Source organism: Pogoniulus pusillus, chromosome 3 (genome assembly GCF_015220805.1).
Source record: "Pogoniulus pusillus isolate bPogPus1 chromosome 3, bPogPus1.pri, whole genome shotgun sequence".
NCBI classification, from domain to species: Eukaryota; Metazoa; Chordata; class Aves; order Piciformes; family Lybiidae; genus Pogoniulus; species Pogoniulus pusillus.
In genome coordinates, this window is record NC_087266.1 from 21,763,075 (window position 1) to 21,781,430 (window position 18,356).

Consider the following 18,356-nt stretch of genomic DNA (forward strand, 5'->3'; position numbering starts at 1 on the left):
AGCTTGCATATGCCCCTTGCTGCTTTGTTGTGCCTGCTGCTATCTCCCCCCACTGCTGTTTTGGCTTGCTGCTTTGCTGCTTCACTTTACTCCAGCCTCACCTCCTCTAAGGTTACTATATTCTGTAATAGTTTATTCTGTCTATACCGTTGTGTTTAGTTTAACTGTAAAAATACAACTCCATTTTCTGACTTCCCAAATCCTGAATGGTAGTAAATTTTCTCTCTCTGGGGCATATTTACAATAAGTTATTGAGGGGAGGATCCACTCTAACCCATAACAACAGTACATGCGCACAAAGTAACTCAGGCAATACCGAGAACTCATTTGGGACTTACGCTGTCCACGCCACGTCTTTAAGAAGGCACGCAGTGGGCACGAGGAACAAGCCAAACCAGAAGTATCCACATCTTAACACCATTCCAGCCTGGGAAAGAACAAGCAAACAAATAATGAATGCACCTGTGGTTCTGTGAAAGATGCTCTGTGGAGAAAGACCTTGGAGTGCTGGTGGACAGCAAGTTCTCCATGGGACAGCATGGGGTCACCATACACATCCTGGGGTGTGTCAAGGAAAGTCTGGCCAGCAAGTCTAAGGAGGTTCTTCTCCCTCCTCTACTCTGCCCTGGGTGAGACCACACCTGGAATACTGTGTCCAGTTTTGGGCTCCCCAGTTCGAGAGAGATAGGGACCTGCTGGAAAGAGTCCAGTGGAGAGCCACGAGAATGACTGGGGCGCTTGAGCATCTCCCCTACAGAGACCTGGAGCTGTTTAGTCTGGAGAAAAGAAGACTGAGAGGAGATCTTATCAATGCCTGCAAATATCCGCGGGGTGGGTGTCAAGTGGATGGGGCCAATCTCTTTTCAGTGATCATCAGCACAAAGACAAGGAGCAATGGCTACAAATTGGAACACAGAAGGTTTCACCTCAACACAAGAAACTTCTTTACAGTGAGGTTAACAGAGCACTGGAAAAGGCTGCCCAGAGAGGTTGTGGAGTCTTCTTCTCTGGAGACTTTCAAAACTTGTCTGGATGCATTCCTCAGCAAACTACCCTAGGGGATCCTGCCTTGGCAGAGAGGTTGGACTCAATGATCTCTGGAGGTCCCTTCCAACCTCTAGAGTTCTGCAATTCTGTGAATGTTCTCAAATAATTTACAAGTAAAAGTCAGAGTGATGGCATCAAACAGCATCCATGACCTGGATGATGTTGCAATTTCACAGTGGGAGGAAATCTCAACTCTTAACAGGAATTATGGCTATAATTAGCAAACAGCAATGGCATTTCCCATTGCAATCATTCCTTATGGTCTCACAGTCCTAAGAGATCTTAAAAAACACCCCCAAATTCAAACATTTTGACCCAGTCTTTCACTAATGTTATCTGTGGAGCCAAGCAGACGAATTTTCATGCATGGAGAAGATTACTACATTCAGCTTGCACTTTAGACTCTTTTGTGGCCTTTGCTTACTCTGTGCAGTGTTCTAGACCTCTAAGTAGCACAAAACTGACATTAAAAAAGCTCAAGACATTTCCCACTGAAACGTTTCAGATGTGTTCCACATGGTCTTTGTGGTTTGTTTGGGGGGGTTTTGGTTTGGTTTGGTTTGTTTTTTTACAAAGAACACTAAGTTTAAACTAGCTTTTTTCTCATTATTGTAATACTTGAAGAAAAAGCTTGGCAGGATTTGAGAAGGAAGATATCTGGAAGCACTGAAAGTCCCAGCATAGACACATAGTTACAGAACAAAGCTGAAATATAGCACTACTTATAGAAATGCTATTTTAGGCTATCAGAAACATTTACAGATAGATTAATGATGAGTAAAGCCCAGGTTTGCTATACAGGAGACTTGAAATGACGTCACCACCTCTCACATGCACAGACGCTTCCCGTATCATTTCTCTAGTACATTAGAAACAGAAAAAGATGTTTTTTCCTCTAATGATTTGTGTGCAGCACACAGGTACAACAGAGGTTGAAAAGTGGTGATGCTATTGGCAGAGGCTAGTCACACTTTGTTCACTTACCACTGACGCTGCCATATCCCTTCCCAAAAACCTTTACTTTGCAGTATTTTGTATGCCACATACAATATAAGCACACAGACCTACACACATTCATGTGCAACGTCAGCTGAAGCAGGGAGATCTATATCATAGGATGTTAGGGGTTGGAAGTGACCCAAAGAGATCATCGAGTCCAACCACCCTGCCGGAGCAGGACAATACTCTCTAACACAGATCACAGAGGAACACATCCAGACAGGCCTTGAAAGGCTCCAGAGAAGGAGACTCCACAATCTCCCTGGGGCGCCTGTTCCAGTGCTCTGAGACCCTCACAGTAAAGAAGTTCCCCCTGGTGTTGAGGAGGAATCTCTTGTGCTGCAACTTACACCCATTACTCCTTGTCCTGTCAGAGGGAGCAAGAGCCTGTCCCCCCATCCTGGCAGCCTTCAGGTACTTATAAACATTTATCAAATCCCCTCTAAGTCTTCTCTTCTCCAGACAAAAAGCCCCAAGTCCCTCAACCTCTCCTCATAAGCCATGCCCTCCAGTCTCCTAATCATCCCTGTAGCCCTCCACTGGACCCTCTCCAGTAGATCCCTGTCCCTCTGCAACTGGGGAGCCCAAAACTGAACACAGTATTCAAGATGGGGTCCCACCAGGGCAGAGTAGGGGGGGAGGAGAACCTCCCTTGATCTGCTGGACACACTCCTCCTAATACACCCCAGGATCCCATTGGCCTTCTTGGCCACAAGGGCACGTTGCTGTTGGCAGTATCACAGTATCATCAGGGTTGGAAGAGACCATACAGATCATCAAGTCCAACCCTTCACCACAGAGCTCAAGCCCAGACCATGGCACCAAGTGCCACCAAGTATCCACATACACCAAGTGAAATCAGGTGCCTCCCTAGGTGAGGCAGGCCTGGCTGCCTTGCCATTATACAGGGCAGCCGCAGCCTGCAAAGCTGAAGTGTCAGCGCATTTTACAGACAAACACAAAGCTAAGCTACAGAATGTGGAACCAAACAAAATATCTGCTAGGCCTTGGAAATATACCATGAGAATAACAAAAAAAATCTGTAATTACACTCTAAGGCAAGTGTGTTTGACCACAATAACAAAAAAAAACCACCTTCTACTACTCACTCACTATAGCAAAGCTTTAAAACTTAGAAGAGCCATCACATTGCATTACCAGGATGTCCACCAGTGGCACCCAACATCTTCTCCAGGTGTTGATTTCTGTGTAAGGTTGCACACCTCAAAACTCAGCCATATTTAGCAGCAATCTGCCCTTGAACTGCCAAGTACTGAGTACTTCTAAAAGAGTTTTTCACTTTTGACTGTTAACTCCTCCATGCTGTTGCTGAACTGGCAGAGCAGTGCTAAATCTTGTACCAAACCCAAGAGCAAGCTAGACTGTTCTAAAACATTTACGGACACTTTGCCACCCATACAGACAGTAAGCACACACCAGTGTCATAATCACCTCTCAGATATTCTGGAGCACTCATGCCTCCATTTATGTGAGAATGCCAAAAGCACATGGGCAGCATTGATCTGTGCTCATTAAAGGAAAAGCATGTACAGGAATGACAGGGAAATCGTAACTTTGTTGGCTGAAGAGCTGAACTGTAATAACACAATGGCACAACATGAGATGTGTTCTCATGCTTTGTTTTCCTCTGGCTGTGACCCTGCAGGTATAATCATTTCCATTGCCCATCCTTCCATTGTCCATGTCAATAAAGGCTGGAAAAGGGCTATACTATCTTATATGCATTTTCTGCTATTTTTGCTTTGATATTTTTCATTCCACTTTTTGCTTTCCTAGCTGAAAGTAACTTGACACTTTCAAAGTGCAGAAAAAACTGAGTATGTGTTCACAGAAGTTCAAATGCTATTATGGTTATTACAAACGTTGACATCTTTATTAATGGCTACAAATTCAAGCATCTCATGTTAAACTCAAAACCAAAAAAGCTCCATGAGACAAATACGTTTTCCTTTCAACTATGCATTTTACCTAAGTATTGTTCGGTCCCAAACCTGCACCATAACAGCAAATCTAATCTAGTCACCTCACCTGAAATCCTGACAGATACTCGACTACTGACAAGTCTTTTTCCACACAACCCTCTCCAAGGTTTTACTCCACTCCTGAGCTTATCTGAAAGGTTTCTTCCCTGCTCATCTTTAGTTTCCTGTTGGAGTTGTACTGCTATGCTATGCTGCATGACAGTGAAATGGCTTGTCTTGCATGCACAGCTCTGCCTCTATCTCCTCTTCAGCAGGGTTACACCACGTGCTGAAATGATAGGAGCTCCTCAACTGAGCATTCACTGGAAACCACCTAAAATGCTCTAAGGATATCCAACAACAGCATTTTTAGGACATTCTCTAACTTGTGGAAGAGGGCCAAGTTAGGAACAGCAGCTACGGTAAAAACACCTATATACATACCAACAAAACCATCCTTAGGCCTCACAGCTGTTCTCCATTCCAATTGTTCAGCTATTCATGACAGCAGTTCCAGTGAGTAACAACCTTCAGCTACCTTCCCCAAACAAAAGTAGAGCTACCAAACAGAAATCAGCACCATATTTATTTTCTTTTTAAGAAGGTCACAGGAAGGCAGAGTAGAAAGTTTTAAAAAGTGATTCAAAACCTGACCAACTCTGTCTTCACACAGGCCCCATGATACACAGCTAAGTAATTCTTATTGTGTCTACTGATGTAAACATTAGTGACTGGCACATCCAAAGCTAACTACCAGAAGCCATTAATCACATGACACCCCAAAACCACTTCAGACTGTGCAAGTCCTCCTGTTGAAGACAGCACAGCTTGAACTGCTGCCATTAGCAGGCTGCCTTCCAAGCACTGATGGGGTTGCAACAGTAAAATTGCTTCTTTTGAAGGAGGGATATTTATCACAATGAAAGAATAGAAACAAGGAAATCTAAAAAAAAATTGCTTTAGGTATTTCACAACTGAGTAACAAACACTCTGGGTCCTAATACCTTTAACCTTTTGTGAACTGATTTTCTATGGGGGGGGTACTTCCATTTTTTTCCTTTTAGTCACAGTAAAAAAAAAGTGATGGCACTAAGCAGTCAGAATAACTAGAAAGATCTGCTCTGTACTGTTATTCTAGGAAGCACAGGTTAAGTTTTTTGTTTGGTTGGGTTTTGTTTGTTTTAAATCAAGGGCATACTCTACACAAGTGCTTACAAATAGGTTATAGATAATAAAGAAAAAAAATCCAAAGTGGCACTATGGAATACATTTCAAACTCTTCTCTCCATTTCACTACTCTTCCTCAGTATGCAAATAAGCATCATTCATAATTTTACTGATGCCACTACTTTCAGCAACTTCCAAGGATTGCAACAAGGCCAGAAGTGCCCAGGGGTGGGAAGACATATCCAGATAGTTCTGGCATTCTTAACTCAGCATGGTTAGTTAATGGCTAGGAACCAGTAAATTCAGAAAAACCAAACAAGAATTTCATTCATCTTGCATCATCTAATAAAAGTGAGATAAAATTTAAATGCATATTTTGAATAATAAAAGCTTTTTATTAGTTCATTTCCTCATAGATTCATGCATCCTAACTCGGATAAAAAGTGGACAGCAAAAGCATAACAACACAATGGAAACAGTTGGCTTTATATTCACAGCACAACAAAATTTATGGCTGGAAGTATGCCTGGATCCTGATCATAACTCTTTTCATGAGGCATGGATAAGCACTCAAGCTGCTCAAATATGCTTTTATATTCATACAACTTCAGCTTTATACACTAGGGATCTAAGTGCAACCTGCAGTCAGGTGATCAGTTTGGTCCCACTAGTCAAACATAGATAACATGACACTGCCTTTTGCAGCACTTAGGAAAGGAGGAGAGAGGGGGAGGGATGGCTGCATGATTATTGTGAGAGATTCATATGGGGTAACAGCACAGTAAATATTTATTGCTATCATTGAGATACTATTGTTCTACTCACCCAGCTATCAAGAAACGTGGTTGGAGCTGCTAGTGCAACTCCAAGAGTTTTGGCCCAGCTGCTCCATCTGCATTGCCTCAATAACCAAAGCAGAAAGCACCAGCAGGCAGATACCTCTGTCTTAAGGCAATCAACTGCAGCAGGTATCTCTGCCAGCACTCCTCCTCCATCAATTATAGACCAGTGGCTTGGTCTGAGCACATCACTTAAGAGGGGCTGAAGCAACGGGTTTCTCCTGCTTTATGAACTAGCATTTGTTTGATCTAGTCAAAATCTCCTACTGTTTTTGTTAGTGTATGTGGAATGATCAGTATCTCCTTTCCATGCTGTTATGTTGTACAAACACAAAAATTCTATTGTAAGTACTGTATTGTACAAGATCTTTTAATTGTTACAATACCAGACTTACCTTAAAGACCAAATATATTAAAACCCACGTGAAGAAAGATGGCAAGGTTTGCTCATGGTCACACAAATCAATTGCAAAGCTGGGCAGACTGCCCAAGTACCTCAATTAAATCACACTACACCAAGACTGAGCCCACTGAAGCCTGAGTATGAAATATAATCAATATCCAAGAATGCAGCCTCAAGGATTTTCCCTGTGCATACTGGAACATAATCTATCCTCAACATGAGTCGGTGCTTAAGAACTTTTCCCCCCCTTGTATAACTGTAGCCAGCTCCAGGCTGGACAGATTTACTAGATTCAGAGTTGACAGGTGTGATCAACAAATTTGCCAGCTTCCTCTGTGACATGCATCTTAGCTGGAAACATGCCCAAAGAATAACCCTGTTGGGCTAGTGGCAAAGTGTTAAGAAATAAAGCAAAAGAATTCGATTTCCCCTTTTGCTTAGACCACTGGGAGTCAGGAGTACCTCAAATGAAATCAGTGGAGCTCTGCCACTGAAAAACTGGTTGGATATTTCCATGTCTGAAATAAAGATGTGCAATGTTTTCCATAATGTAAGAGCTTTCATTCTGAAAAGACTCTGATGAAAACAATTACTTCACTGGCTGGCTGGATTTAACACAATGACACACTGGTCCAGCCTCAAGCCTATTTCCTCCCTCTTCCAGTCTCCACTCATACAGCCATATCCCCTTGAGAGCAGTAAAAGGGGGAAAGGGAAAAAAAGTCAGATACCTTACTCAGACATTCAACTCCTTTTCCTTAATTTTGCCAGTCATACTTAAAGCCATATGGAGGTCTAGAAAAAGAAATCTATCTGCTGTCTAGTTTCCACAACACAGTTATCATTATTATGCATGATTTTAACGTAATATCTATATACAAATGTAGGGAAGGATGATAGAAGCAGCACTTAGAGCAAAAGGAGAAATAAACACAGTATCCACAAAGGCATATATTTGTCATTGCTAGAGTAAAGCAGAAGATATTTTGAGATACACAGCTCAGGCAAAAAGCTTTTCCTTAAAGAAGTTGCTAGTTAAAATAGTTAAAAGCAAGCATGAAGGCACAAATCTAAGTACATAACCCCTCAAAAAGAAGATAACAGCAACTCCAAGACAAATCACTTGGCTTGAAGCTCTTCCATGATCAGAAGATTACAGGACTAGGTAATACAAAGCTACAAAATTAAAAGTATTTTCAAGGGAAGGAAAAACAACCAACCTCACACACTGCCATGAGTTGTGAGAAACCAGTTAGAGCTATAACAGCACAGGAGCAGTGAAATCCTCAGATCTTCTACTCCCTTTTACTTTCTTTTTAGGAACTAATTTTTCCTTAATGGAGAAATACAGCAAATATTTTTACTCTATTTCTTCATGAAATTTACAGAAATTAGTATTTGATACATAAATGAACATATAATTGGCTAAAGGTGTCCCAAAGGGTGTTAATAAGATTTGGTTTGTGTTAACTAAAATATGCATTCTACATATGCAGTTTTTCCTGAGAAAAAGCTACTATATCTCATATTACTAATTAGTATACAATGCTACCAATTAAACAGAGAGCTTGTCCATGTTACTCTCCATTATTACTCTGATAAGAGAGAATTAAGAAAGTTAATCAGATGGTTGTAAAATTTGATTTTATGGTTCACTAGCAGTGTAAACTCTGCTGTGGTTCCATGCAGCCTGCAATTTCTTTTCCACTACTGGTTACATCAAGTTCAACAAAAAAAAACCCAACAAACAAATTAATGTTTCTTTAAAGTTATTTGAAGACAACTGTTGGTTCAAAATTAGTAATAAAACGATGCTCCATCTAAATGGATATAATTGGATTGCTGACATTTTATTAGACACAGATCTCATTAACCAAAGCACTGTCTCCTTGAAGTAGATGAACCACCTCAATAAATCTTTACATCATTGACACCAGGCACTAACTATTCTTTCTGGTTATAAACATCTAAAAATATATAATGCTGTATTAGTCTGAGCTCCCACAGCACAAATAAGAATTACTGAATCTAAGTAATTCCTTCCTTTACACACTTTCTTGTGAATCATGGACACCTTGAAAAAAACCTGACACAGAGGACACTGTTGATAGTATCCAAGACCACAGTATCACAGTATCACCAAGGTTGGAAGAGACCACATAGATCATCAAGTCCAACCCTTTACCACAGAGCTCAAGGCTAGACCATGGCACCAAGTGCCACGTCCAATCCTGTCCAGATGTCCCTCACCCAATTCAGGTGTGATACTATTCTGAATCACACCATACTTGGAGTTTCCTGAGATATCTCCAACTAGATGGTTGTGAAATGCAATATAATCTTTCATAGTTCAGTTTATGATGAATACATAGAATCATAGAATCAACCAGGTTGGAAGAGACCTCCAAGATCATCCAGTCCAACCTATCACCCAGCCCTATCCAATCAACTAGACCATGGCACTGAGTGCCTCATCCAGTCTTTTCTTGAAGACCCCCAGGGACGGTGACTCCACCACTTCCCTGGGCAGCCCATTCCAATGGGAAATCACTCTCTCTGTGAAGCACTTTCTCCTAACATCCAGCCTATACCTACCCTGGCACAACTTGAGACTGTGTCCCCTTGTTCTATTGCTGGTTGCCTGGGAGAAGAGGCCACCCCACACCTGGCTACAATGTCCCTTCAGGTAGTTGTAGACAGTAATAAGATCACCCCTGAGCCTCCTCCTCTCCAGGCTAAACAGGCCCAGCTCCCTCAGCCTCTCCTCATAGGATTTGTGCTCCAGGCCCCTCACCAGCTTTGTTGCCCTTCTCTGGACATGTTCCAGCACCTCAACATCTCTCTTGAATTGAGGGGCCCAGAACTGGACACAGGACTCAAGGTGTGGCCTGACCAGTGTTGAGTACAGGGGAAGAATAACCTCCCTTGTCCTACTGGCCACACTGTTCCTGATGCAGGCCAGGATGCCATTGGCTCTCTTGGCCACCTGGGCACACTGCTGGCTCATCTTCAGCTTACTATCTATCAGTACCCCCAGGTCCCTTTCCTCCTGGCTGCTCTCCAGCCACTCAGTCCCCAGCCTATAGCGCTGCTTGGGGTTGTTGTGGCCATACTTGGTCTCTTCCAACCTTGGTGATACTGTGATACTGTGATATAGGGAAGCTACCTGCCATGATGCTGTAACTTCACCAAACCCAACTAAAACCTGTGTGAAAGTGTGCTTCCTAGTAAAGTCACTCCTATAGATACCTTTCCTAGAACTTTTGCAGTTTTTCTATCCTTTCCCTCAAATTAAACCAAAGCAGCTATGAGCAGAATGAATCAAGTAAATTTGAAACAGTGACTCTGACAAATGAACCTGATAATGGAACAGTTTATCTTGTTCACTGTTTCATGCGCTTCAGTACAAATGTCTATTCCACATATAAAAAGCAATTTATACTTTTCATTGTTCTCTTTCTGAAGTCATGTTCAGCATGTAACTACTCTTGTTTGGTGCCTGTAACTTTTCCTGTGAGAGTTTTAATACCAACCACTCTGCATAGTAGCTGCCCTTATTTAATAATTCTGTTTTTATCACAAAAGCTACAGTGAGAGGAAATTAAATTTTATAGAACCCACCTTTGAATTTGAAACTCCAAGGGAGTAATTATGTTTAGCAAAAGCTGTTTCTTGCAAGGAAAGATGTAAGATATTTGTACAATGTGCAAACTTATACCTACAGTAAGTCACAATCTTTGAATTTCCTGGCTTTGTGTGCTGAAATTTTCCAACTGTGCTAATGCAACAGCACCGGCTTCCTCGCAGAAAACACACTTGTTTAAAGATACTCCTTCCTTCCCAGTATCAGCAAACTAGAATCCTTGAGTAAAGGTGCTCTAACCAAGAGTTTGAGTACCAAAAATCAGCATTTTTGTGTTAGTATCAAGTAACACTTCCTCCATCTCGCAGTTCTTTTACTATCTCTTTTTAAAATCATCCTTGAAGTCTGCATTTATTCCTTTGCTATTTATCTTGACACTGAGTGTGTCTTTCTGCTAAATATTTTTGTGTATTTATAGATCATCTTAAGAGAGTGGATTGAAAAAGAAATCATGAGCCACATTAAAGAGACTACACTATTAAATATTTCAAGTAAGTCAAGCACCTATCCACACACCTGAGCCATCTAAACAATTTTGTCTTCTGATGGTAGCTGCTGATCAAAACAAGTTATACAGCACATAGAAAGATTTGGAATAGCCAGTGGCAAGACTTTAATTTATACATTTTCAAATTAGATTCTGCACATTGTCTCCACATCTGGCAAATAAGCTGACTTCACCAAGACTGATTCTTTCCAGAGTCTTAAGCTAGCAATTTAGGTGGAGCATGAAAACACCTACATGTGCAGGTAGCTTGTCAGAAAGGACCGTGACTCTAGATGTGGCTTGCAGTGAGCTACAGCATTGAAACCCACAAATACAAAAGCATTGTGGGTTTTGATATTTTGCTTTTACCTTAGCTTTTGAGAGGATTTGACATTAAGTTTATCCGTATAATACTACTTCCCTTTTTACATCTTGAGGATTCCTTAACAGCTCAAGAATTTACAAAAATGATTGGTGACCACACAGCATGAATTAGATCTAGTAACTCCAAGAGTCACAAAAGCAGATTACTTCCAATGTTTCAAAATGAAGTACAGGCTTATAAATCAATGAGCAAGCTGAATTGTTACTGAAGTCAGCAGCAGCTGAAAGTACAGTGGTTGTATAGACAACATTCTGCATTCTGCAAATCTGTGTCCTGTAAGCTCATTTTTAGAGCTCTTTGTCTTAATGCATTAGAGCAATGGTTGGCTTGCATTAGGTAAGTCATCACTTCCCTACACTGTATTTCTCCAGGAAGAGCAGTTTACTGTGTCACTACATATTCACCTTAGATTTTCTCTTTCACCCATTGGTGATGTTCTTAATGCAATTAGCTCCAGGTTTTCTTTACTGTCACACTCACTCTCTTAAAGGGCCTAAAGAGTCTGGGTTACTTTAAGCACAACTGCAGTTTAAGTCAGTTTAATGAACTCTTACCACAAACTGGTACTCTCCACCCATACAATTTTGGTTCTTCACTTTCCTTCCCCAAGCAATTTAATTGCTTGAGCACAAACAACCCCTTCAGACAATCACCATATCTTTGTGACTTGTATTATCCTTTAAGAAGTACATCAGCAATGATTCCTACAACCTCTTGCCAAACCTTAGGGACGTGCCCTGCTTCTTTCTTCCTTCCACCTTTTACTGAAATCTTCCTAAGAGCAGCACAAGACAGAGGTCATTATCCAAATGCTCTTTTCCACATCACCTGGCAAATCACAAATGTAGATGCCACCCTGCCCACAGAGATGCCTGAAAGGCCTCATGAGTATGTAGTTGTCTTGATTAACCCTATACAGTAGTGCAGCACTTAGTGTCTACACGGGCACCTAGTACTGTGGCAGATCTGCGCTGCTCAGCCTTGGTCACCTCATGCCAGTCCTATTTTTCCACAGGTGGATGATTCCTCTGAACATCTGAAACTCAAAGCACAAGAGTCAGAGCCACAGCTTCAGCTGCAGACAGGCGGTCTCGCAGGAAATGATCTCATAATCATAAAGCACTGATAAAATGGCAAGATGGCCACAATTCCTAGTCCAAGGTGAAGAGGCTGTCCTGCCTCCACAGCTGCCTGCTGCCGCCACACCCTCTGCCAGCGAGGCAGACCCGGTGGCCTTTCTGCCTGCCTTTGTTGTGAGAACTCTGTAAAACCACGACACTGTTTAGTGCATTCATTTGAACATATTGATTTATGCTTTCCCTTTAATTAAAAGGTACCAGAAAAACATTTGGTTTTGATTTGGATGCTCAAACCCAGCGGGACCCATTTCAGCCGACTCCTCAGCGTAGGTCCAGCAGGCCCTGTCTGAGCCTCCGCAATGAATTACTTCCGCCACCGCGCAGGCCAAAAGGCTCCCTGAGTCCTTCCCCCTAATCCCTGCCATCTGTTCTGCGCCCAGGCCAGCGCCTGCTGGCGGCGTGGCTGCAGATGGGTAAACACCCCAGCACCCGCGCCAAGCTGCAGTGTGATTTCAGCTGAGGGCTCCGGACATGAGCGCGGCTCTCACTCGGAACATGGAGGAAGCACCTGCTAAGAAACTATCCAACATAAATGTACTGTGAGTCCTTTAAGAAAGGGAACACTCTGCCTGACAGCAGCAGTACGAGAGCCCACGGCAGCAGAATTCACAGCCCCGTTACAAACCCTGACCAACTGAACACACAAACAGCACCCTTTTTCCTTTCGGGGTAGCAGTTACTATTGCATTTCTCATCTTCCACTTAAAACAGATGCTCTTCACACTGGAAGACTGAAGCGTGACCTGTTTGGACCCGCTTTATTTTCTTCTGTGCAGGAGCCCTACAATGCCGTGCTGTGTGTAGCTTTAAAGGAAACACTTTGGTGTGGTTACTCTTCAAACCCGTGTCAGCAGCCTGTCACCGTGAGCAGTCTCAGAAGTTCAGCTAGTGAGAAAGGCGGACAGTGATATTCTGCTTAAAGTCTGCAAAGTACACTAAATGAAAACCAGTGGCTTCCAAATTAACGTTAAAATAGTACCAGTATCACAGTATCATCAGGGTTGGAAGAGACCTCACAGACCATCAAGTCCAACCCTTTACCACAGAGCTCAAGGCTAGACCATGGCACCAAGTGCCACGTCCAATCCTGCCTTGAACAGCTCCAGGGACGGCGACTCCACCACCTCCCCAGGCAGCCCATTCCAGTATTGAGATTTTCTGAAGTGGGAGAAAACTCCAAAGTCCTTCAGTCTTTGAGTGGAAGAGACAACAGGCATTTTTGAAAAGCTTGTTGGCAATCTTCTCATTTACACCATTGTTCTCCCCCATGAGGGACCTTAGTAGTTCACCTAGGCTGACGGTCACATCCTCCTCCTCCCCCTCCTCCATCTGTATACATCTGACTAGAAATGACACTGCAGGCTGCTTAACAATGATTGTGGCATTTGTCAAGACTACTTAACTACCTTTGAGCACAGGTCACACTAATGTCCAAGTAGAACTAGATCAAAATTTGTACTATTCTGTTATTCTCCTGTTTGTTTCTATCCAGACTTCTCCAACAAGAACAATGTTGCTTACTGATTTGAGCTCTACACCGTGTTTGTGAGGTAAGAAAAAAAAGATTACTAAATACAAAGGTGTTGTTTCTAGGTGTAGAAATCCCTGAGCTGCTTGGAGTTAGGAGACTACATGACTGAAGTACCATTATATCATTTTCTACTCTTATACTCTTCCTAATCATCTGCCACTGGGCAGCAGGGATGTTATCTCTGTCAGGACTAAGTATGCACTACTTAGATTGCATCAACTCAATGCTACAAATGAGCATACTGAGAGCACCAAAATTTCTCTATTGTGGAATGAAACCAGCTGGGGAGGCTGGTGAGAGGCCTCAAGCAGAAGCCCCATGAGGAGAGGCTGAGGGAGCTGGGATTGTTTAGCCTGGAGAAGAGAAGGCTCAGGGGAGACCTTACTGCTGTCTGCAACTACCTGAAGGGTGGTTGTGGCCAGGAGGAGGTTGCTCTCTTCTCTCAGGTGGCCAGCACCAGAACGAGAGGGGACAGTCTCAGGCTATGCCAGGGGAGATTTAGGCTGGAGGTGAGGAGAAAGTTCTTCACTGACAGAGTCATTGGACACTGGAATGGGCTGCCTGAGGAGGTGGTGGAGTTGCCATCCCTGGAGCTGTTCAAGGCAAGATTGGACGTGGCACTTGGTGCCACGGTCTAGCCTTGAGCTCTGTGGTAAAGGGTTGGACTTGATGATCTGTGAGGTCTCTTCCAACCCTGATGATACTGTGACTTAGAGGATACATGAGTGAGAAGTGCAATCCTCTTGGAACTGACCCCTAAGCCATCTTGTTAAGCTTACGTCCTCACATTTTCCCCCAGCTTCCTCTGCCTCCTAGAACCCACTCCTCCATTGTTCTGAAACTAGATTTTGTGTTCATCCTCCAGGTACTGACACTCAGTGAGACCCAGTCTGCTGGAAAGCCTGGCTTAAGGTTTAGAGTTGATAGTTCCCTGGGGCACTTACCAGCCATTATCAGGAACACTGGTTTGCAAAGACTGACACTAATAATGTGCATCTGACTCATTTCTACCAACACTCCAAACATGCATAAGTTTTTTTGCAAGGACCTAATAGACATTCCAGTGAATAATTCTCAAAATGGTGACCTTGTGCCATAATTACACACAACTCCTTTCACTCTCAGATAGGAGACACTAAGGACCTATGCTCGTAACAGCTGAGATGAGACTTCTCACAGTGAGGCACTGTAGCCACCTGCCTAAGCAATACTTAAATCCACCGTAGCTCTTCAAAGCTTTCAGTTTTGCTTAACAGACAAGTAAAATGAAACTGATAAAGCAATGTGCATTTCACTCAAGAAGTGAAAGGGAGAAAGGTAACTCAATGGAGATTTGCATTATATAGAGCTTCTGAGAGAATATCTAGCATACCTGTGTGACAGGCTCCTTCAAAAGTGCCAAGCTTTCAGCTCAAATGCATTGTGTCCACCTTCTCAGTCAAGTACAATGCAAAGTGGGACTTTACATTCCCTCACAGGGAACTATTTCCTTTTCCAAGGCACAGACATGAAGGTGGCTGCAAAGATACAGCTGAAATCCTTATCACCTGATCCCTTACAAGCACACTTTCCAGCATGTCTGTGGCCAGTCCAAAATGAGAAGGGGTGACCCAGAGCACATTCTGAGCCCCCACATCAAAACCTTACACCCCTTTCTCTGTGCTGTCAGATACAGCCCCACACACAGAATAAAAGAGGAACGCTGAGAATCTGGGCTGAACAGGGAAACTTAAATCTCACAACCACACATAACTGAGTAATCCAAATTTGGGCTTGCTTAGGTTTATAAGAACCAAAACAACATTTTTAATGCTTATTTTTGCTTCCCTTTAAGGTTAATTAAGCTTCCCTCAGGCTCACAAGCCTATTAAATTTGAGACTTATTTTTAAGATAACTGACATGGAGAGTTTTCCTACCTCCTATATCCTTAAAGCATGCCCCACGTTTGTTGACTTTTTTGCTGTTTTACCACAGCCTTGCCAGCCACATGGGAATCAGAAGAAAAAACGACAACTTAACTACCTGATAAATATTAACCACATCAAACAGTTTCAATCTCATTTGCAGAGTGAAGGGGTCCTCCTGCAAGGCTCAAGGTTAGGTGAGATAGGAGGTTGTTCTTCTGTGTTCCCCTCCCTAGGAACTTTATGTAGGGGCTCCTAGTTGCTACAATAAGGCCATTTGCTACAGGCAGCAAAAGCATAAGCAAAGACCTCTTTACAAGTGTCAAAAGCTGGAGCTATTCTGCAACTGTCAGGAAAAATGTTGGTTTGCAACACCAACAAATGCATCCAATAGCTTCCTGAGTCTCTGAATAGGCCAGGAATTTGCCAGGAAAAAATAAACCAGAATATTTATACTAAAACACCTCCCTCCCCCTTCAAAACTAACCTTAACTCAGGAGGGAAGTATCACTGAAGCAGAAAAGATTGCTAAGCTCACTCTAGCACCCGGGTAGCATGATGCTAATAATTAAGTCATTCTGCTTCGACACAGGCAAAAAAGAATCTAAACCTGTGCCTTATGAAAACACAACAAAACCAAAACCCACCAAATATAACTGTTTAGTAATTATTTTTTTCTTGGTGTTGTTACATTCTAGACCATTAACAAAATAATTCAACAGGGAACAAAAAAAAAAAAGACAGTGCAGTGTGGAAAGGAGGATAGCACTAGAGGAAGATTTAGAGCACCAATTCCCTGTTAATGTTTCAGATTAATTCAGATGGGAAACAGTCATAAAGCTCCAGGGATTCACACATCCTTGCCTCGATTCAAGGCATTAATAACCAATCTGTATTTTAAATAAGACTCTATAAATATTTAAAATTTTTAATCTTTCGAGTGCCAAGAATAACATTTCCCATCATGTCCTTGCCTTTCCCACAGCAACAGTGATGAGATTTCTCATCTGGCATTACTGGCACTAGCACGGTGTCAGGTGGTTTTAGTAGTGGCAGTCAATTAACTTAAAAAGTTAACCATCTAATTGATCCATTTCCTGCTCTGATAAACAATTGTAAACAAGTACTTCTCTTCAAAGGAGGGGCTTTGTTCACAAATTAGGAGGAAAGAGGCCATCTGAACCATACTTGCCATAGCTGTGTCAGGGGTTTTGTTATAAACACTATTTTTAGGGATCTAAATGAGTGATGTGACATTAAATATAAGGAGCCAAATTCTTTCCCAGTTTAACATGACAGTGGTGCTTCGTCACACAATAAATTCTGCATTTCCTTTTGTTATTACTGACAACAGTGTGTGTGTATTTGCATGGTTTTGATATTCCTAACCCCTATATAGCCTTTCTACTTTATGCTCCTTTTTAGGCAGAGGAAGCTCACCAGCGTCCCTCACTTACAGCGAGGTTCAGTGTCAGATTCCTGAATGTCAGTAGAACAGCCCTAGCAAAAACAAACAAATGAACAAACCCCACCAAATCGCTTGTGTTTCTGTTTGCAATTCCACCGTTTTGATAAGCATGCATTTTGTGGTGCTTTTCCCATACCTATAAAAAAAAAAAGGTAGACTGGAAAAAAATCCATTGGAAGCTTCAGACTTTTATGCTGATTTGAAAAAGCCACATCACGGAGAGTTACCTGCAGTACATCAACTTCCCTCACTGAAAAGCCATGCTACTACCTATACTTCACCCAGCTTATTCTCCTCTCTGTCATTGTTTCCCTATGTGCAGAATGAAAGCTGTCATAGAATGATCGTTAAGATATTGGCTTACCTCTAAATGATTTCAGATCCAGTGATAAAGTATGTTACAGAAATGCTTAATTAGTTTTGCTACTACTGTATTCTTCTCTGGCAGAAAGCCAGGAATTCTTAAGTGTAGGGGATTAAAACTGCCACTGCCTTTTCATTAGTAAAAGCATCTGCTAACTAGGAAAGGGCAGTCAGTTGTATTTTTGATTTTGATATGGGCACATAGCTCAGAAGTTCATGTCTACTTTTAGTAAAATGCACAATTCACCTAAACCTTGAGCAGAGAAATGATTGACTTCTACTCACTGCCAGCTGCTATGTCTGTTTTGACAGAGTCAGAGTGTTTCCACATACAATTGGAGCTGGACTAACAGGGTTAGAGACTAAGACAGCATGCCAATAAAGTGTCTGAAAATGATGAAAGCTCCATATATCGATTGCACATTTTCAGGAGTTAGGTGCCCTCTGTTATTTTTCCCGTCTAGACATCCAGTGTTTTACCTCACACAGTTTTAAAGACAACAAATCAAACTCAAACACGAACTGGCAAATTATATAATCTAACACTGTTTGCCATTTGGCAATCAAGTTGCAGGGCATGGTCACAAGAACAAGGTGTTGCCTGTAAACCTGAAACAACCATATCAGAGATATTTTAACAAGCAGTGAAACAGATGCATCTTATTTACAAACCCAAAAGCTTAAATGCATTAGTCTAGCACTAACATGGTATGAAAATGCAAGTTCTAGACATTCAACAATCAGAAGTTTGGAGAACCAAAACAAAATAGCTGCTTACCAGCTCTCTGCAGGTGGATTCACAGTATCAAAGCATCACAGTATCACCAAGGTTGGAAGAGATCTCATAGATCATCAACCCTTTACCACAGAGCTCAAGGCTAGACCATGGCACCAAGTGCCACGTCCAATCCTGCTTTGAACAGCTCCAGGGACGGCGACTCCACCACCTCCCCGGGCAGCCCATTCCAGTGTCCAATGACTCTCTCAGTGAAGAACTT

General features: G+C 42.2%; 1 protein-coding gene across 3 annotated transcripts in view; it reads right to left on the minus strand.

Moving 5' to 3' along the window:
- ATP8A2 (ATPase phospholipid transporting 8A2) overlaps positions 1 to 18,356 on the minus strand; it is a 377,320-nt gene that overhangs the window by 39,860 nt on the left and 319,104 nt on the right. For all 3 annotated transcript variants that reach the window (XM_064172175.1, XM_064172155.1, XM_064172165.1), the window contains one exon: positions 339 to 427. In XM_064172175.1, the coding sequence (XP_064028245.1) occupies positions 339 to 427 (89 nt within the window). The remainder of the gene's footprint in view (positions 1 to 338; positions 428 to 18,356) is intronic.